We start from the raw sequence: 21,815 nt of genomic DNA, 5'->3' as shown, positions 1-21,815 counted from the left end.
TTCTCCTCCATCACTGATGAAAAACTCTCCTTCCTAATCTCCAAATCCCACCTCACCTCCTGCGCGCTCGACCAGATTCAATCACATCTCATCCCCAAGCTCACTGAAGTTATCACTCCAGCCCTAATCCAGCTCTTCAATCTATCCCTAACCAATGGATCCTTCCCCTCAGCCTTCAAACACGCCACTGTCACTCCTATACTTAAGAAACCGTCCCTCGACCCGTCCTCTCCTGCCAACTATCGTCCCATCTCACTACTCCCGTATGCCTCAAAACTTCTTGAGCAACACGTCCACTCAGAACTCTCCTCCTATCTCTCGTCCAACCTGCTCTTTGACAGACTTCAGACCCCGGCACTCCACTGAAACTGCCCTAACAAAAGTCACTAACGACCTGCTAACCTCCAAAGCCAAGCGCCATTACTCTGTCCTCCTCCTCCTCGACCTCTCCTCTGCCTTTGATACAGTTGACCACTCCCTCCTGTTAGAAATTCTCTCATCCTTTGGTATCTCACACCTGGCCCTTTCGTGGATCTCCTCATACCTCTCCGACCGCACATTCAGCGTCTCCCACTCGCACACCACCTCCTCACCACGCCCTCTCTCTGTAGGTGTCCCCCAAGGCTCCGTCCTAGAATCCCTCCTGTTCTCCATCTACACCCTTGGCCTGGGCCAACTCATAGAATCTCATGGCTTTCAGTACCATTGCTATGCCGATGACACCCAAATCTACATCTCTGGACCAGACATTACCTCCCTGCTGGCCAGAATTCCAGATTGTCTAGCGGCCGTAGCCTCCTTCCTCTCCTCCCGCTTTCTCAAACTCAACATGGAGAAAACAGAGTTTATCATCTTCAGCCCATCCTGTATGGCCCCTCCACCTGACCCATCTATCAAAGTTAATGGAACCCCACTTACCCCTGTCCCACAGGCCCGATGCCTTGGGGTAACCCTGGACTCCGACTTATCCTTCAAACCACATATTCAAACCCTCAACACCTCTTGTCGCCTCCAGCTCAAGAACATCCACCGAATCCGCTCCTTCCTCACCCCAGAAACTACCAAGGTGCTCGTCCAGGCCCTCATAATCTCCCGCTTAGACTACTGCAACACCCTTCTGCATGGACTCCCGGCTAACACCCTCGCCCCCCTCCAGTCCACCTTAAACTGCGCTGCTCGCTTAATCCACCTCACCCCCCCCATCTTCATCAGCTGCTCCCCTCTGCCAGTCCCTCCACTGGTTACCCATAGCCCAGCGAATTGAGTTCAAGCTACTAACGCTAACATACGAAGCCATCCACAACCTGTCCCCTCCATATATCTCTGACCTCATCTCCCGCTACCTGCCCACACGTAACCTCAGATCCTCCAACGACCTCCTACTCCGCTCTGCCCTCATCCGCTCCACATACAACCGTCTCCAAGACTTCTCCCGTGCATCCCCCATACTCTGGAACTCCTTACCAAGACACATAAGACTGACCCCCACAATCACAGGATTCAAGAAGGCCCTGAAGACTCACCTATTCAGGAAGGCCTACAACCTCCAATAACACTATCACCGCACTGCCATCTGTACAGTCTCCCCCTCTCCTTCTGTCTCTACCCCCCTTCCCTCATAGATTGTAAGCCCTCGCGGGCAGGGCCCTCTACCCCACTGTGCCAGCCGATCACTGTTAGTATGATATGTCCCTGTATATTTTGTGTATTGTATGTAACCCCCAAATGTAAAGCACCATGGAATTAATGGTGCTATATAAATAAACAATAATAATAATAATCATAAGTTGTGATGGTATGCACAATCAGGCTGCTCTTTTCTATATAGTGGGCCACCACAGTAAGGCTAATGGCCCATGTATGCCTACACAGTAGCATATATCAGAGGTATACAGTACATTTAGGTAAGGCTAGGCAATTCATTACAAAATAACCAAAACAAGCAGTCAATCCAGATAACCAACGTGATTTCGTGCATGTTATTTATTACATTATTTGCAAGCCTACTGTCTGCAGTTTTGTTCAGATTAAATACATTCGAACTTGAAATGCTACTATTATACTGTGGGGTGTCTTAAGACCCCAGACTACAATTATCAGTTGTCCATGGAAGTATGAAAAACTGTTACTTACCTCCCATAGGCTCGGTTTCAGAGTCTTCTGTGCTCTTACTTCAGAGACCGCTGAGCTCCAACTCCAGTGGCGTTGTGATGCAGAGATGCAAGTATCACAATGTTAGTCATGCTTGTGTCTTTACGTCACAATTCTGCTCCTGGTCTTCGTCCGGCCTGCTAAAGTCGTCAGGGACCGCTGAGGCCTGAGATTGGGCAGTTTCATTACCCCAATTACAGGCCTCTTTGGTTTATGACATTATTTAAGGGCTCAGAAGATGACGAAAACCAGCGTCAGAGCCCATGGGAGGTAAGTAACTTTGTTCTTCATGTTTTCTCACCTACCATGAGCATTTAATAATTATGCTCCAGGGTTTGAAGAGACCCCAGAGTACAATAACAATTTTGGTTTGGACATGTTCGGTCTAAATTAAACTGCCAATTAAATATCGCAAGACAAATCTTGTGAGGTTCACCCAACACATACTTATAGGGGATTGTCTTAAAAGACCATTAATCATAATGAAGGTAAAATGACTGATTAATCACAGTTTTGATGTAGGTCATAATCGCCCAGCCCTACATCAAGGAATGCTCCTGATGTGTGCCTCTAAGGTATAGAATAGTTGTGATACCAACAAAACCATAGTAATATACCTCTATTACAAGACTAATGTGTTCCTAGACACAAGGCAAAGAAATACAGTTAATTTGGGATACGTAGCAAGAAAGCATGCTTATTTGGTTAAAACTATCAAACTTCCAATGGGCCAACAAAGGAGGATGAAAAGCCACAGTTAATAAAGGCAAAAAGGCATTTTAATAGATCAGTTTAAGACATGAAACATAACACATTCATCTTAAATACTATTACATAAAGCATGGCAAAGATAAGAAATGTTGCTCCATAATTAGAAAACTCAATACGACCTGCCAGGTAAACGATACCGTTTTACAATAAATACGGCCCATGCCAAGTGCTAAGGGGGTAGAATCAGAAGTCTCTTGTAAGAAGGTGGGGGAGGGATGAGGCATACTCTACTTCCATCTTCAGACAGTGTTCAAAAATCCTGTTCATTTCAGGGATTACTCTGCTGTTCTGACTTGACACTGTTTAAATGGATGGGAAAAACAAAAAAGCTATTAAAAAGGGAGTGACAAAAAAAATATGCCATGAAGTTGGCAAAAGTTGCTACAGGGAGCAAAAAAAGAAAAGTATATCAATGGCATATACTCATAACTATCTACGTAAAAGCATATACATATCTACACAATTAATTTGTCAGTGCTTATGTATGAAAAACAATCGTTCTTACCCTTTGGTGTCCATTTTTTCCACAGCATTGTCCTTTGATTTATCTTCTTCCTTCACATCTGTTAACAGAAAGAAACAAAAACATTAACAAAGATTTAATGCACAAATGTAGCAGCTTCCTAATAAGGCCAGACAATGCCTATACTTCTGTCAGGGAATATGGACATGGTAGGGACCCGATATTTCAGGAATTTTCTTTGGCTTTCTTTGGTGCACAGTGCTATGCCTACACACGACAAAAAAAAAAAATCACTTTGTTCATCATAGATATGTGCAAAGGTCATTTGTTTTGTAAAAATAATGCTGGCTAAAGGGAGTTTCCAACAGCCCCCAAGCATATTCAACTACCACCACCATGTTACTGAGCACATTACAGCGATAAATAACATATCATTGTTATGTATGTAACTCTTGTAGAAACGGAGAAGAGAAACTTTGAAAACTTATATAAATGCAGCAGTTGGTGGACTGGGGGCAGGTCTTCAGCTCTGGGAGCACTGCTCTTGTCGCTCAGACCTCCACCAGTGGCTGGTCATGGTCAATAGTAATGTAATGGGACTTGCAATCAAATGATTGCAGGTTCAAGCCCCACAGGAGTTAAAAAAATAAATAAAATAATTAAAAAAACGTTTAAAAATAAAAAATAATGAATTGCTATGTGCAGTATAGAATTTTAACATATTAGTGAATAAAAGCAAAATATTGCTTGTCTTCTGTATTAGTGTTTTTGAGGGTACGAGCTCTTGTTGTAGTTGATATTTGAGGTATATATAAATTGTGTGCACTTTGATCTATTATTTTTATATGTAATTTTTGTGTGAATGTATGACTGAATAGGAGTTTAGGGGGAAATATTTGTTTTATAGCATTTTTTCAAAAAAATATTTGTGGATAAGGTGGATGTGGCTATTGATGACCCATTGAGACATATGTAGTCTTCAGGTAGTCTACTTTCAAGAAATATATAGGGTTTAGGTGTGCACATGCTTTTCACGGTGTGTAATCCATCCATTTTATAGGATGATACTTTTTTTTTTTTTTTTTTTAACATTTCCAGCTTCAAAGCAGATTTTTGTTCCTTCCAGTCCTGATGATTTTATGAAGATACAGTCCTATGAAAAAGTTTGGGCACCCCTATTAATCTTAATCATTTTTTTGTTCTAAATATTTTGGTGTTTGCAACAGCCATTTCAGTTTGATATATCTAATAACTGATGGACACAGTAATATTTCAGGATTGAAATGAGGTTTATTGTACTAACAGAAAATGTGCAATATGCATTAAACCAAAATTTGACCGGTGCAAAAGTATGGGCACCCTTATCATTTTATTGATTTGAATTCCCCTAACTACTTTTTACTGACTTACTGAAGCACAAAATTGGTTTTGTAACCTCAGTGAGCTTTGAACTTCATAGCCAGATGTATCCAATCATAAGAAAAGGTATTTAAGGTGGCCAATTGCAAGTTGATCTCCTATTTGAATCTCCTCTGAAGAGTGGCATCATGGGCTACTCAAAACAACTCTCAAATGATCTGAAAACAAAGATTGTTCAACATAGTTGTTCAGGGGAAGGATACAAAAAGTTGTCTCAGAGATTTAACCTGTCAGTTTCCACTGTGAGGAACATAGTAAGGAAATGGAAGACCACAGGGACAGTTCTTGTTAAGCCCAGAAGTGGCAGGCCAAGAAAAATATCAGAAAGGCAGAGAAGAAGAATGGTGAGAACAGTCAAGGACAATCCACAGACCACCTCCAAACAGCTGCAGCATCATCTTGCTGCAGATGGTGTCACTGTGCATCGGTCAACTATACAGCGCACTTTGCACAAATAGAAGCTGTATGGGAGAGTGATGAGAAAGAAGCTGTTTCTGCACGTACGCCACAAATAGAGTTGCCTGAGGTATGAAAAAGCACATTTGGACAAGGCAGCTTCATTTTGGAAACAAAAATTGAGTTGTTTGGTTATAAAAAAAAGGCGTTATGCATGGCGTCCAAAAAGAAACAGCATTCCAAGAAAAACACATGCTACCCACTGTAAAATTTGGTGGAGGTTCCATCATGCTTTGGGGCTGTGTGGCCAATGCCGGCATCGGGAATCTTGTTAAAGTTGAGAGTCGCATGGATTCCACTCAGTATCAGCAGATTCTTGAGAATAATGTTCAAGAATCAGTGACGAAGTTGAAGTTACGCCGGGGATGGATATTTCAGCAAGACAATGATCCAAAACACCGCTCCAAATCCTCAGGCATTCATGCAGAGGAACAATTACAATGTTCTGGAATGGCCATCCCAGTCCCCAGACCTGAATATCATTGAACATCTGTGGGATGATTTGAAGCGGGCTGTCCATGCTCGGCGACCATCTAACTTAACTGAACTTGAATTGTTTGTCCAAAATACCTTTATCCAGGATCCAGGAACTGATTAAAAGCTACAGGAAGCAACTAGAGGCTGTTATCTTTGCAAAAGGAGGATCTACTAAATATTAATGTCACTTTTCTGTTGAGGTGCCCATACTTTTGCACCGGTCAAATTTTGGTTTAATGCATATTGCACATTTTCTGTTAGTACAATAAACCTCATTTCAATCCTGAAATATTACTGTGTCCATCAGTTATTAGATATATCAAACTGAAATGGCTGTTATAAACACCAAAATATTTAGAACTAAAAATGATTAAGATTAATAGGGGTGCCCAAACTTTTTCATAGGACTGTATGTGCATGCGGGTGTAGGCCTTAGTGATATGACTGAACTTTGCACATATTGAACTCTTATTTTTAGGAGGTTTGAGCATATAACTTTTTCCACATTTATCAACTAATATACATCTATTTGCATATTTATTTGTTGCCATGTGGCATTCTGACAATGCTGCAGGTGTCTACTTGAAGGGAGCGTTCACACTACCGTCGGTGTCTGACAGCTAGTGCCCGATGCTAATGTCCACACAAAATCTTGTGCGGACATTAGCAGCGGACACTAGCTGTGTCCGTGACATTTTGCATTGATTTAAATGGACATTTGGTGCGTTCTTTTACTGTTCGTGCCTGTCCTTAAGTGTCCGTTCACAAAGTTGTCCGACTTTTCAAGCGGACAGCAAAACCCGACATGTAGGTTTTTGCTGTCTGCTTGAAAAGTCGGACATCTTTGGGAACGGACAGTTAAGGACAGACACGGACTGTAATAGAACGCACCTGATGTCCATTTAAATCAATGCAAAATGTCACGTACACAGCTAGCGTCCGATGCTAATGTCTGCACAAGATTTTGCACAGACATTAGCAGCGGACACTAGCTGTCAGACACCGACGGTAGTGTGAACGCTCCCTAAGAAAATATATCGGTATGGGGGATGGGGTTAGTATGATCTTTTGAATTTAGGTTTTTAATTTTTCCATTTCAAATCTGTGAAAATTGCTCTGGCTACCAGCGGTACAAAATATCCGAAGACCTCTGGCAGCGAATCGGTTAATGCAAGCAACATACTGAAAAGTTCTCTATAGCCTCTAGAATTAGTATCAGTATATCAGAGACCTATACATTACCTGATTTCTTGTCATCAGTTTCCTTTTTGTCTTCTTCAAGTCTTGCTTTTTTTGTTCCCTTTTTATGGTCAGCTACATTACGTCTTCCTCCTTCACCTTCATCCTCAGAATCTGAAAACTCTTCCTCACACGCCATCCGCTTATCAGATGCCCGTACTAAAAAAAAACAATGTCCCAAGACATTCTCTATTAGACTCAAATAAATATTCACTTGATACTAAAGGCTCTGGAATATACAGGATGCACCTCTTAGAAATATTATAAACTGGCTGGTACCCGCGACTTCGTCTGCGGTGATTGTAGAAGTGGGTATATACAGGAGCGGGTAAGGTTTTTGTACTGTGTATAAGGTATGGGATATGAAATGTAACTTTGTATCTTGTTTTTGCTGAAATTCAGAGAATACGTGAGACTTTTGTGTTGAAGTTAATTTGTATTTCAGCTGCTATATGGTGTTGTTATAAACTGGACAGTGTCTTTGGGACAGAGGTATTTCAAGTTAATATACCTCAATATACGACATTGTATGCTTTGTTATTTTCTGCCAGTAGTGTGTTGACATTTTTTTGTTTTTAAAAGTTGCCATATTCTGACAGCAGTCACTTTTTATTTGTCTGTGTCGGGGGATGTGTTTTTTTGCGGAGCCGGGTGTAGTTTTTAGTTGTTGCATTTTCGGGAAATGCTATTGGTTTGAGCACTTTTGATTGATATTTGTATGATAATGAAAATAGTGAAAAAACAGCGGTTTTGGACTTTTCAGAATGTTTGCCGCTACGGCGTTAAGCGTCCAGGCAAAATATTTGTCTAGCTTTGTAGAGAGGGCGATTTCGGACACAGGGATACCTAACATGTATCTGTTTCACAGTATTTAGCTACTTTTATATGTGTTTTAGGGAAAGGGGGTTGATTTGAATTTGTAATACTTTTTATTTTATTTCTTTTTTTGCATTTATTAGACCACCTAGGGGTATTGACATGGGTGGGCGGTGTCGTGGATTGTCAGAGCGGTGGGGGTCGGCAAACATGGCTGCTCCGGAGCGTTAAAGAGAGCCTCCTGGCGTATCGTTAAGGTGAGGGGCAAAGTGGTAGATTGTGTGGGGTTAGGGGCTAGGCTGTAGAGGGTAATATGAATTTTGGGGCTTGCTATGGTCCAAAGTGTGTGAGATTGCAGAGATGGTGATGTGAGTTTGGGTTTTGTGGGAGTCCTGGCACAAACGTATGTGAGCTATTGTGACGAAAAGTAGCCTATTGCGCAATCGGGTGTATTAACTATGTTTGTGGAAACTTTCAGCCAAATCGGTCGAGCGGGTTTTGCGTGATTGAGGAACAAACATCCAAACACACAAACCCACAATATTAATAAGATATACAAATCCTTACCACTTAAAGCAAGCTTCTTGGTTTCATGCAAAAATGCATCCAAGCATTTTATTATTGATTATGACTAAATTATTGCTCTGTATATATATATATATATATATATATATATATATATATATATATATATAATATTGATTTTTTTTCTTATCAATACAAACTGAAACAAACTTACTTGAGATGCGTTTATCAGGATCTTCACCTTCCTCATCACCGCTGTCTTCTTGAATAGCATCCTCTGGTATAGCTTGCATCTGAACACCAGGAGCGTGTGGCAACATTCGCAGGTTCTCAAACAGACGCTGTCTAAATAAATTGAAAAGGAAGTTAAAGATTGACAGAGAAAGCCCAACTCTGCCAACAAATCGTGCATATGTCTAAATAAAGGTCGATATATAATTTTATTGTGACACTATACATAACCTTTATAAATGTTACAAGGATAGGTAATATACTCCACCTTTTTAATTAGTTGGGAACCAGAAAAAAAAAAAAAAACTTTCTGAAGCAATGTAAAATAGTTTTCTACATAAGGATTTTCTATAGAGATAACATACACACATCTAACAGAGGTTGTCCAGGCAAAAAAATAATTTTTCAAATAGGCTGGGTTGGTGTGGGAAAAAAAACCCCTCATACTTGCCAGTCCCCGGTGTCCTCTCAGAGCTGTCCGCTTCTGCTGCTCAGCAGTCTTCTTGAACATCCCAGGTCTCTTCTGCTGAAGCCGCTGATTGGCCTCAGCAGTCATGGGACCGCAGCCTCAGGAAGGGATCCGGGACGTCACAGGCAGAGACGTTCCGTGTCCTTCGCTATGGCCACAGCGGTCATGTGTGGTAGGGACTTCCACCAGAAAACAATGCACCGGGGACAGGTACGATTTTTTTTTCTTTTACTTCCCCCTGACTATTTAAAACATGACATTTTTGCCCGGACAATCCCTTTAAAGAGGATCTTTCATGTCCTCAGGCACACACAAGGAATGCCCTCCTCTGACAGTATAGCACTATGGACGCTACTGTCAGGAGGGGCGTTCCTCACAAACTGTCAGAAACGCCCTTCTGACACTGAACAGCTACGGTAACGGCACCGATAGCTCTTCACCAGGGGCACATAATGGGAAAGCCGATAGTGTTCTGCATTCAGCGAACTGTCGGTTTTCTAGCGGCATATAATACTGCATGTGCCCGAGGACATGAAAGGTCCTTTTGTTGGTGAGAAGTTATTCCACAGGATCGGGGATGAACTGTAGATCATGATCAAAAGAATCCTTGAACCCTGTCCAAATGGCTCAGCAGTGCGCCAATCCCAAAGCTGAAAACTGCAGCAGTCCGTTTGCATGAGCACTGCTCCATGAGAGTCCAAGCCACTACTATTCTCACAATAAGGACTAGATTGTTAACTTGGCACAACCCCTGATGATTCATGTTTTACGACTAGCTTCTGGTTTACAACATCTAGGGTCTACAACACTATCCAAATGTTTACCAGCATAAGATTAACACATTATAAGCCAGTTAAGATATCAATCTCCTTACTTTATTTTCTCCATATATTCAGGGGTATTTTGATTTGTCATATTAGAAGGACTAATATGGAGCTTAAAGTCTGGACCAAAATATTCAAAGTAATCGTTGTATGGCAATTCTAGAAAGACAAAACAAAAGCAAGTAAGTAACAAATACATCTAACATAATAGAGCGACTAAAGCAGGTCATACACCCAAGCAAACCTTTCAGTATCTAAGAATCAGGCCTTTTTGATGAAGTGGCACCAAGTATTTAGGGTCCTCTTCACAGGCAAATTTTTACATGTAGCAATCTTTGTACTGTACGGAGATGAACAAATCCCTTATTTACATGGCAACAACCAACAAGCTATTATTAATTTATTACACTGACTTACCATTGGGGATTTCACAATCGAGTGCAACAGCAGTCTCATATGTCCAACAGCGTGCGACATTGCGAATAGTGTACCCACCGCCACCAAGCATCAACAGAGGCAAATTAAATGTCTTTACAACTTCAACACATTTTGCATGACCTGCGGAAAGCAATGTATATTGCATAAAAAACAAACTGTAGTGTTCAAAAAAATAGCAGCCCAGTTTCATTCACCTGATAAATCAATGTATTTGATAGAAGTGCTATTTCTACGTAGTCAATAATTTACTTGTAAGTGTAGTAGAAGAAAAGCAGCGCCAACAATACTATTAAATATTATTAGATTACAATATTCATGGTATGCAAGGGTTAATTTTATTCTGCTGACATAACATATTCCTATCTTAGAATACATGGTTATGTCAATGGTATACTTATTTTGGTATTTTCCATATACAGTGTAGAGAGTATGTGGATGCTGGGGTACACCCCATCCAATGAATATAAATGATTGACTAACACAGATGTCTGGGTCTGTCTACATCAGTCTGTCTTTCTTTGTCTTGCTTGGAGACATGTCATGACCATCCAACAGATTTCCAGCACATGCAGATGAATAAACATAAGCCATAATGGAGCTGAAAGAGATCCGACTTAAAGAGGACCATTCACGTTCTCGGTCACAAGCAGTTTTATATACTGCCAGAAAGCCAAAAGGTTCACTGAATTCAGTGCTCGGTCAGTTTTCCTGTTATGTGTCCCAGGGCAAGAGATATCTGTGCCGTTATCAATATCTCCTCACTGTCACGTGGGTGTTCCTGATAGTCTCACTGGGCTGTGAGCAACGCCTCCCCTGACAGTTCTCATCTATAGCCCTGTACAGTCCAAGGGGGCGTTCCTTACTGCCCAGCCATGACGTTAAGCTGTAAAGAACGCCTCCCCCAGTACAAATCTATGGATGAGTACAGTTGGGAGGAGGCATTCCTCACAGGTTAGTGTCATCGCTGGGCGGTAAGGAATGCCCCCCCTCTAACAGTATAGGACTATGGAAGAGTAAAGTCAGGAGGGGCGTTCTTCACAGGTCATCTAGACTGTCAGGAACGCCCGTCTGACTGTGGACAGAGATCGGTAACTGCATCGATATCTCCAGCCCCGGGGCACAAATTCAGCGCACTGTCGGCTTTCTAGCAGTATGTAAAACCGCATGCGCCCGCGGACATGAAAGGTCCTCTTTAAGGAAAAAACTGTGAACTTCTTCCATGATGTAAGCCTAATAAGACATTGACTGATATTTATATTATTCTAAAAGTTTTTCCTGTGTCTATTTTTTCATGAAGACTACAATAAATTTCCTCCAAATGATATTACCTTATGAGTCAACACGTGAGTAAGATTCTCCCAAGTATATAGTATTTTACAAATACGGACATGTATGCCGCTCATTCTGAGTAAATGAATCATTCATCAAAATGGGCTTGTTGTAAATAACAGCAGTTACAATGGTGAAGTCATTCATTTTGTGGAATAACAGGGCTGGAATGTTTTCTCTAGCCCCCACCATTCACAAGCAATAAGTGCTGTTAGTTTTGGTGCCTCATATCTTATTTAATCTGTACTGTCAGTTGAGTGGTGTCAGGCAGGAGCAGGCAAAGGTGGGATTCTCAGCTCTGACACTGTCCACCACCTCTGATTGGAGTTCTGAACCGCGGTTTTATCTGAATTTTTTCATCCCGTGCTTATAGAGACTAGATGATTATCTCTGCCTCTAGTAACAATATAATTCTAGCACGTAGACAATTGGATTTACTGTTTGTGTCTCATTCAAGTCTCATTTTGTTGTGTCCAGTTTTAATATTTATTCAATCAAGTTTTGAGTTTTATAGTTTATATTTTTCACAATATAGCCATTTTTTGTTTATTCAATTGGTTTATGGCTTTTTGACCTTACAGACATTTTTGTGGCGAAAAGTCCTCCTTAAAAGGTAGGAGGGTGACAAATGTTGCACATGTTGTTCATAGTGTTTCTTTTGGAAAAACTGGGGAAAAATGAGTCGATCCAGACATTGTTGAGAAGAAAAATGTACTTTGATTAGAAAGTTGATTGGAGAGGGAAAAACATAGAGAAGTGCAACAAATTATAGCCTGCTCTGCTAAAATGATCCAAAAGCCTTGGCCACCAAAAACCGGAGAGACGCAGAATGAAGCATTCCACTGGCCAACTGAATTAAAGAACAGCCGAAACGGCGAAGGCTCAGCCAATGATCACCTCCAGAAAGTTCAAAGAAGATCTGAAGATACCAGTGGGTAGTGCGACAATCAAAACATAGGAATTTTAGAAGTCAGGAAGGAGGCTGGGGAAAATGAATCATTAACAAAAAAAAAAAAAAAAATTATACTTTTCCCTGGCTCTCTGGTTTCCATTGCCACTGTCTGGTTCAGCAGTGCCTTTGCCGGCACAATTTCTGCGCCACACTTGACCGCTGAGGCAAATCAGCGGTCTCAGCAAAGGAACCGGTGACCTATGTTAGTGATGTCACCAGTTCCTTTCCTGTCGACGATAGACATTTTATATATGTGTTTCACCTTCCCCGGCCTCCTCCCTGACTTCTGAAATTATTGGACTACTACAACTTACCAGCAAGAACTCCACACAAAGTCCAGTTGTGGAAACAAAGACATGTCCTGAATAGGCTAAAATTGTCAAGATACACACCAACTAGCCCAAAGAGAAATGGTGCAACATTTTGTCAACTGATAAAAGCAAAATTGTTCTTTTTGGGCCTAGTAGCCACAGACAGTATGTCAGACAACCACTAAAGCACTAAATGCCACAGTAGACTGTGAAGACGGTAAAGCATGGTGGTGAAAAAAATGATATAATAGGGCATCATATCATGTAGTAAGCGAACATCATCTTAACTGCAGGCAAACAAGATTGAGGTAATGGAATGGCCAACCTAAAATCCCTAATCTTAATTCCATAGAGAATATGTGTGTGTGTGTGGAATGTAGGCACAATGTTTGCCAACTGGATTAATGTTTTGTAATTGTTCTGATTTGGAAATGAATGTGTAGTATTTTAGTGCATTTGTATGTATGCAAATAAGATATAATAATTGTGCTTATTTTTAAACTGCTATTTTTGAAAATAAAGTGTATTGATATACGGTTCTCAAGTGACATGCAATGTGGATTCATTTTCTATACTGCCATTTTCTTGCTGACAGTAGATTAGATCCTATGCTTTGTACAGCACATTCCAAAACTGTTTAGTGCAGAGGTTCTCAAACTTATTTTGTCTACCGCCCACTTCGAGAATTAATTATTTTCTAACCCCCCCCCCAAAAAAAAAAAAAATAATATTTTTTTTTTTTACTTTACTACATCTTAAGAATCACAATCGCAGTCATTATGTTAATAATTAAATTATGTGTGTCATGTGAAAATAAGACTTGGATTTACCTTGTACAGAGTTTCCTAAAGGACCTGGCTCCTCTGCCCACTAGCAGCCTGCTCTATATAATAAAGCTTTATCCTAGTGAACAGAGAGACCAGGACCTTTAGCCCAGTAGGATTTAGACTACTTTATATAAGAAAGCAGCACTTATTCCACCCCCCCCCCCCTATCTCACAGCAGGGAGCTAGGTGATGTGTATGTGATGTGTATGTGTGGTGCAGACACAGGCTGGCTCCGTACACTCAGCCCCCCCTCTCTCCCCCCACACAGCAGGGAGCTACGTCATGTGGCTCCCTCAGCAATGAGCAGGGGGCCAGGTGCTAGTGTCCATAATGAAGTGAATAAAGTAAGATAAAGGACAAACAAAGCAGTTTTGCTGAAGCAGTGTATTTAGGAAAAGTCTTAAATCCACATTAACAAGCAGTATAGATAGAATCATTGTTATGATACCACCCCTTTAAATTAGCCATCGCCCCCTAAACCGCTTCAACGCCCCCCAATCTTCTCTGTGCCCTTTACTGCCCCCCCTATAGGTCTCCAGCGCCCACAAGGGGGCGTTATCGCCTACTTTGAGAAAGACTGGTTTAGTGTATGGTAAGAGAGGCTCTTGGCAGATGCAATGTGTGTCGAATGAGGGATCGGGGGGCACAACAACTAGTACTAAGCTGTACACTGGATAGATGTGCAGTATTGGTGATCAGTGAGAAATTCGGACAGTTGGGGTTGTCCCATAAAGAAATACCCCTGTTGGGCAGATGTCAGGAGAAAGAAATTTCTGGTTGTTAGATTTCAACATTCTTTGGTTCTCAGAGGACATAAGATGCCAGAGCTACCTGGCAGTGGCTAACATTAAAGAACATATGGCCAAGATGACTATATATATATATATATATATATATATATATATATATATATATATATATATATATGTATGTATGAAGAAGGAGGTCGGGAGCAACAGCTGTCGGCCAAATAAGCAGACAGCTAAAGTTTGTGATCAGCTTTACGCTAGGTTCACACTAGCGCCCGGAGTCCGTTCTGAGCTTTCCGTCTTCTGCATGCAGAAGACGGGAAGCTGTCAGCCCGGGTCCAGCCGTGTGCGCCGGTGAGCGTTTTATGCTCTTCGCCGCAAAACCGTTTTTTTTTTAAACAGGACACAGAGTACTGCATGTCCGACTCTGTGTCCGATTTAAAAAAAAAAACGATTTTGCGGCGGAGAGCATAAAACGCTCACTGGCACTCACGGCCGGGCATCTTTCAAACCCATTCAAGTGAATGGGTTTGAAAGAGTCCTGCAGGTTTCCGTCTCCTGCTCAGTTTTGTGCAGGAAACGGAAACCTGCAGAACGGAGACCGGGCGCAGATGTGAACGAGCCCTTACTAGTCTTTCAGCAGTACATTAAAGCTATCATTAATGGGGTTGTCTGCTCACCAGAAATAACCGTAAAAGCTCCTATGGATAGGATATTCTTATAAGAGTCCAATTCATATTTGGCCATGTGTTTAACCACCAATCACTTGCCAGGAACAAGGCATTGCATGTCATCCAGCCTGTTGATCACATGGCTTACTTTCTTGCAAGCCTCAGCCACTAAGTTGCATGTAAAGAGGACACGGCTAGCAGAAAAGTAACAAGAAAATGGGCATCACACAACAGGTACATGGTAGTGCTTTCTGTTACTCATCTTATTGCTCAGCTCCTTAAGATCATTAGCCCATGTGAGGGGAGGCGCATTAGATGCATTTCAACAGGTTGAAACCAGGGGTGTCTGGCTGCAGCATATTCTACTCTCCCTATTGAGAACACATGCACACATTGCATTGGTAGAAAAAGTGGTAGACAAAACAGCCTAATGTGTATGCCCAGACTAAATACTTGAATACAGGTTCCAGTAGTGAATCGAAAATGATCAGTACAAGACACCATGGCTAACAAGTGGAGAAAGAGCCTTTTTTTTTCTTCTTTTTTTAACATATATTTTATATAAAACAAGGATTCTGATCTTCACTTGTACGATTGATCTATTCGCTTTCGTTGTGTTAACTAAACTTTGGGTTATATAATTGAAATAATTATGTACTAATTGACTTCTAATGCTAAACGTTGATGAAAGCTAAAATTGTTCTTTTTGGGTCTAATAGCCACAGACGATGTGTCAGACAACCCCCAAGCACTAAATGTTGCAGCAGTGAAGTAGTCCATAATGATTTCAATTATACAACACTTATACTTAAAACAACTAACGCAAAAAGTGAAAAGAACAGATTGAGCACGGCAGAAGGAAAACTATCAAGATGCAATAGGAAGCCTTGTAGACAGTTGGTAAGTTCCAAAAATAAGTATTTCTAAGCTAATTTTACCTTTCACTGTCAAATTGAAGCATCCAAGCCGATCTCCAGACAATGAATCTGCTCCACACTGTAAGACCACGGCACTGGGCTGGTACATCTCCATCACTTTTGATATGATCTACATTGCAGAATGATCGTATGAATGTTACTAGCATGTTGTCACATGTAATGATATAAAGCATATAAAGGATCAGTCACTATGTAAAACTCACTGGTTTGAAGATCTGTCCATAGGATTCATCATCAATCCCATCCCTCATTGGGAAATTGACAGCATAATACTTTCCTTTTCCAGCTCCAATATCCTAAAAACAGAAGTCAGAGTAATAAGGCAAACAAGGTTGAATGTAATCCAGAATGTCTTCATTCACCGACAGAAAGCAGATAGCTAGAAAATAGTGAGGATTTCAACGAGATGAAGGATTTATTTATACAATACTTTATCATCATATAAAAAATAGCAAATATATACATACTCTGAGGTCTCCAGTTCCTGGGAAATATTCCCCATATTTATGGAAAGAAACAGTCATGACACGGTCAGTGGTATAAAATGCCTCTTCAACACCATCACCATGATGGATATCAATATCAATATACAACACTCTTTGGTGGTATCTAAAGAAAGCCATTATATTTACATTATTAGGAATCAGCAATAAAGTACGTATCATGGAATCAGGAATAAAACATTTATCCCATAAAATTGTACAATAGCTACCACACAGAATGCTGGGATACAAGTAAGCTGTGCGATGTTTTTACTAGGATTGGTCCCAAGTATAGCCACTTGATTTTACCAAATGAGAATGGGATTGTGGCGATGGTGGGGTTAAACATCAGAACTAGCCTTTGCACCCTTAGTAGGCATTCATCCATGGCAGATTTGGAGGTCTTTATGAGGTCCCTGGCTGTTATGACAGTCACTTGCACACGGTGTAGTGAGGGTGTCAAAGGAGAAATAGAGGGAACCCTCTTCATTAATGCACACCCAAACACTACAATCAGCATTGACCTTGGCATCTAAGGGATATAGCCAATACAAGTACACACAATGCTACCATGTAAAAAAGTCAAACTCACTTTAGAAGTTCCAGAATGGCGAGAACAATATCATTGACGTAACAGAATCCAGATGCTTCAGATTTCTTGGCGTGGTGTAACCCTCCTGCCCAATTAACAGCCATGTCGGTTTGCTGGCGATTCAGTTTCACCGCACCAGCTGGAAGATAATGGGGAATATCCCAGGGAGGAATTGATCTTAGCAATAGTATAACACGCATCTACACAACATATCACTTGTAAAGGCGCAGGCATACCTGCATTACATGAAATTAAAATGTTTTATGTGCTAGGAAAACAAGTCTAATCCATACATGCTCCACTTCACACCTGAGGGGATTTAAAGGATCTGCTGCTAATGTCTTGTCAGATACCACAGGATACTGTCAGACGTCTTATGGAGTCCATACATGGACAGGTCTCAGCTATTCTAGCAGCACAGAAGGGACATACACAATATCGGGCAGGTTGTTTTATTGTTACTGCTGGTCAGTGTATGTTCTCTCAATGGACACCTTTGTTACGGGGCGTTCACACTACCATTGGTGTCCGATCAGCAGCGTCCGTGGCTATTGTCCGTGCAAGATTTTAGCAACGGACACTAGCTGGTCCATTTGCAATTTCCATTCATTTCAATGGGATTTTATCTTAGTGATCTTATCTTTAGTGTCCATTTGTGTCCGTTTACAACCATGTCTGTTTTTTCAAGTGGACAAAGAAATCCTACATGCAGGACTTTTCTGTCCATTTGAAAAAACAGACAGCAAGTGTCCGTTATTTTTTTTTAATATTGAGGTCTACAGGCAACGGACAGTAACTGATAGCCAAAATGCATAAATATCACAAACTTTCAAAGTTTCATGCAATATAGTGAAAACTATCAAAATTGCAATCGCTTAGCTCTACCGTCTTAGCTTAGATGGGTGTGCTTAAAAGCCTATAGATCAGCAATTTCTATAGGGTTTCAACCGCTTACCAGTAAACACATGAGCACATAGTAATAACAATGAGCAGACTTACCCACAGAGCCTCCGGTAGACAGCTGACAGAACTCAAAAAGGCCATCAAATACAGGACAGTCCTCTCCTACATTGACTGAATAATACACAGTAATATGTAATACATACAGTTCCAAAAACATGTTCATAGTCCAGAGAGACTTCTAACCGTATATGACAAAGTATATGTACTGCTTTATTTTATTTTCTTGAGAGTGTGCAAAACTGTTTTGATAAATGAGGCTGATTGGAGTGGCTGATTTGTAATTTCAGGTTCTCATAAAATGGAGTCTTTACGAGCTTGTAGGGGTCCAGTGAGGTTTTAAGCTCAAAATATTAGGTCATATTCACATGCCGCAAGTGCTACTTTCCATATTTGCAACAAATCACAGTAAAATGCATGTGAATGGGATTCAAAAAACCCCATTTCTATGCAGCAGAAAAAAATCTGCACAGACCTAAGAGCATGGTGTACTGTCACCAAGAAGGACCTCTGCAAAATATATAAAATGTTAAATAAACCCTTACATGGAAGAGGTGAAAAACAGCACAGGACAAGTCTTGTTCAAAACTGAGTTTGCTACAATCTGTAGGGAAAATCTTGTACAATGTATCAGCGTACACAAATGCAACATGGAGTTTTTACCATTAGTTGGGAGCAGGCTGATACATCGTAAGGCTCCGTTCCCATGGAGTAACGCGACGCTCATTCTGACACGTAAACACGTGTCAAAGTGAGCACTTCAAAACAGATCCCATTGACTTCAATGGGTGCCGTCTTACGCGTGCTACACATTGAAATCAATGGGAGGCTTTTTAACCCATTGATTTCAATGTGTAGCGCGAGTAAAACGGCACCCATTGAAGTCAACGGGATCTGTTTTGAAGCGCTCACTCTGACACGTGTTTACGTATTAGAATGAGCGGTGCGTTACTGTGTGGGAACGGAGCCTAATTCTTTTTGACATGATGACTAGAAAATTGGCATTTAGGCAATGTTCAGGATTCTGTCACGAATTAGATGTGGATTTCAAACTGCAATCCTAATACAATTTGGATTCTATGCAAGTGAATAAGAGGTCATAAACACCATTCACATTCGTCAGAAATAATCCACTTGAAACAAATGATCATGTTCATTATTTGCACAAATTCTGCATGGGGAGCCCACCTAACGAAAAACAGAATCAGGCCTGGTTCACATCTGCGTCGGTATTTCATTCGGGAGAGTGAAATGGGGACCCTCCTGAACGGACTATCAAACACATTGGCAAGCGGTGTGCAGTGAAAGCACACAGACCCCATAGACTATAATGGGTTATGTGCGCTTTCTGCACGGTCTCCACACGAGACATGCGGACAGGAAAGTAGATCATGAACTACTTTTCTGTCCGCATGTTCCGTGTGGAGACCGTGCGAAAAGCACACAGACCCCCTTATAGTCTATGGGGTCCGTGTGCTTTCACTGCACACAACTTACCAATGCGGTCGGTAGTGCATTCGTGAGGGTCCCTATGACGCAGATGTGAACCAGGCGTAACCAGTCGATGACAGGACCCTTGTGAGTAGGACTCCCCCCATCCAGGACAGTAAGCTGGATGAGATAAATAGTTCACCACACCTCAGTGACTGGCAAGCTGTTACCCAAAGGATTGGACAAGAAAAGAATTAAACAAAAAGGAAAGGACGAAAGACAGGACAAAGGACCCAGTCTGGAAAATTATGTCCCTTTCCTGACTTATGCCTTAAAAAAAAAAAAAAAAAACTTTACATAGTTGAAAAATAAACAAAAAGGGCCAGGAAAAAAAAATCTGGGATGCTGTCATGAGTTTCAAGAGAAAACTATTTATGAGTAAGTTTAATCCTGGTTCTATCACTGCCAGTGACGGCACCCCCATTCATTTTCTGCGTCAAAAACCGAATAGTGTAAAATATATGTGGCAAAAAACGTTTTCCAATTCCTGAAACAGATTTCTTCAGTCTGTAAAAAACTCAGTGTGAACATACTGTAAGAAGGAATAGGAGGTAATTTTCACCGTGCTCAGCCTGCGATGTGTGAAATAATACCATCATTTTATTTGAGGAACTTTCCCCGAAATCCACTCATGGAAACCTGGACTGAGGAGTGGTGGGGTTGTGAACCTTTCGTCTCATCACGTTTCCTGTCCTGGATGGTCAGTCATGGTCAAAGGGGTGCTGTCATGGGCGATGCTAAATTATAAATTCATGTGTGGATCAGCTGACACATCAAATATATGATTTTTTTCTGACACATCAAATAAACGATTTTGGCAAAAGCTGAAAGTATGAACAGAGCCTGAAACATATTTATATTTGAAATTAGATTTATCACTACAGCTAAGACTAGGTTCACATCTGTACTTCAATTTTTTTTAATGAATCCCACTCACTATAACGGAGCCCATCAGGTTTCGACCACAAAAAAGGATAGCACTACATACTGCTCTAGTTATTCCAACACCAAGGTTCTTTTTGCAACAAATTTGCTCTTTAAGAAACTAGTGCAACAAGATTGCTTAGAAGTAAGTTACATGGTAATTGAGAAGCAAAGAGGAGGGAAAAAAATAGCTGCCTTACATCTCTGCATCTGTTTACTGTATTCAGACATGTTGTCTGGTCTTATAGATCGTAGAAATTTAATGTACTCATCACTGTGGTATTTTGTCATCTCTTCGGCGGTTGCCTTGTGAGGGCGCTAAGAAAAAAAAAAAGCAACGCAAGATAAAGCCAAAGAAATCAAACATACAATGTCCATACATGCATAATACAAATCATTACATAGCAGGATATGTGCATCTTAAAGGAGGTCATCTGGTTTCAGCAAGTAAATGTTATTTTTTTAAATAAAAAAAAATTACACAATTTTCCAATATTCTTCCTCATGGTTTTCTAGATCTCTGCTAGCTGTCATTCATTCTACTTATTTCACGTGGAAAAAAAAATCAGTCCATGACCATGTGATATCCGGTCCACGGTCATGTGATGAACACACACATGCAAGGCTCGTCACCAGACAGAGCTCAAGTGACATGTACATCACATGACCATGGACTGATTTTTATGCACTGGTAGTAAGCAGAATGAATGACAGCAAGGAGAGATGTAGAAAACAGTGAGGACGTATATTGGAAAATCGTAGAACTTTTGTTTTATACAAACAGTAACCGCAACTACAAAAGTGTAATATAGTATCATTTAAACAGCACCTTTCATGTCCTCGGGCACATGCGGTTTTAAATACTGCTAGAAAGCCGACATTGCGCTGAATTCACCCAGGGCGCATAACCAGAAAGCCGATAGTCGGCTTTCCAGCAGTATATAAAACCGCATGTGCCCCGAGGACATGAAAGGTCCTCTTTACAGCCCACAAAGGTCTATGATGGGAAAATCCTTGTATTTAAAGCATTTCTAAGTACAGTCCATCAGACAAGTAATATAACAATATCAAACTCACATATATTTCCATCTTTCTGTAAAGTCCATAGTTCAAAAGCAAATTGTGAGTCATCCGTATCCGGTGAGGCTTCATAGGGTGCCCTTGTCCATAGTAGTAATTTCCAATGTCACCTATATACATAAAAAAAAGTTCAAAGTGTATTTGTCTTGGAATTTCTCTCAACAATTGGCAAACTGCCACCTACTGACTATAGAATTATTTAACACATGGTATAATGGTACAGCCCATGC

The 21,815-nt window shown here is 40.9% G+C and overlaps 1 protein-coding gene across 1 annotated transcript in view; it reads right to left on the bottom strand.

Annotated features, from left to right (window-relative positions):
- Positions 1–2,908: 2,908 nt before the first annotated feature.
- The window catches only part of HDAC2 (histone deacetylase 2), a 30,433-nt gene continuing 11,526 nt past the window's right edge, over positions 2,909–21,815 (bottom strand). The window contains exons 2-14 of the mRNA XM_075268085.1: positions 21,583–21,695; positions 20,706–20,823; positions 18,130–18,204; positions 17,131–17,269; positions 16,524–16,665; positions 16,260–16,352; positions 16,057–16,165; positions 10,259–10,399; positions 9,892–10,000; positions 8,532–8,662; positions 6,980–7,135; positions 3,428–3,485; positions 2,909–3,221 (exon numbers count right to left, since the gene is read on the bottom strand). Coding sequence (XP_075124186.1) covers positions 3,191–3,221; positions 3,428–3,485; positions 6,980–7,135; positions 8,532–8,662; positions 9,892–10,000; positions 10,259–10,399; positions 16,057–16,165; positions 16,260–16,352; positions 16,524–16,665; positions 17,131–17,269; positions 18,130–18,204; positions 20,706–20,823; positions 21,583–21,695 — 1,415 coding nt within the window. The 3' untranslated portion in view covers positions 2,909–3,190. The remainder of the gene's footprint in view (positions 3,222–3,427; positions 3,486–6,979; positions 7,136–8,531; positions 8,663–9,891; positions 10,001–10,258; positions 10,400–16,056; positions 16,166–16,259; positions 16,353–16,523; positions 16,666–17,130; positions 17,270–18,129; positions 18,205–20,705; positions 20,824–21,582; positions 21,696–21,815) is intronic.

This window comes from Leptodactylus fuscus, chromosome 3, assembly GCF_031893055.1.
Source record: "Leptodactylus fuscus isolate aLepFus1 chromosome 3, aLepFus1.hap2, whole genome shotgun sequence".
NCBI lineage: Eukaryota > Metazoa > Chordata > Amphibia > Anura > Leptodactylidae > Leptodactylus > Leptodactylus fuscus.
Note: the sequence above shows the minus strand (reverse complement) of the source record. Positions and strands in the feature narration are given on the sequence as shown.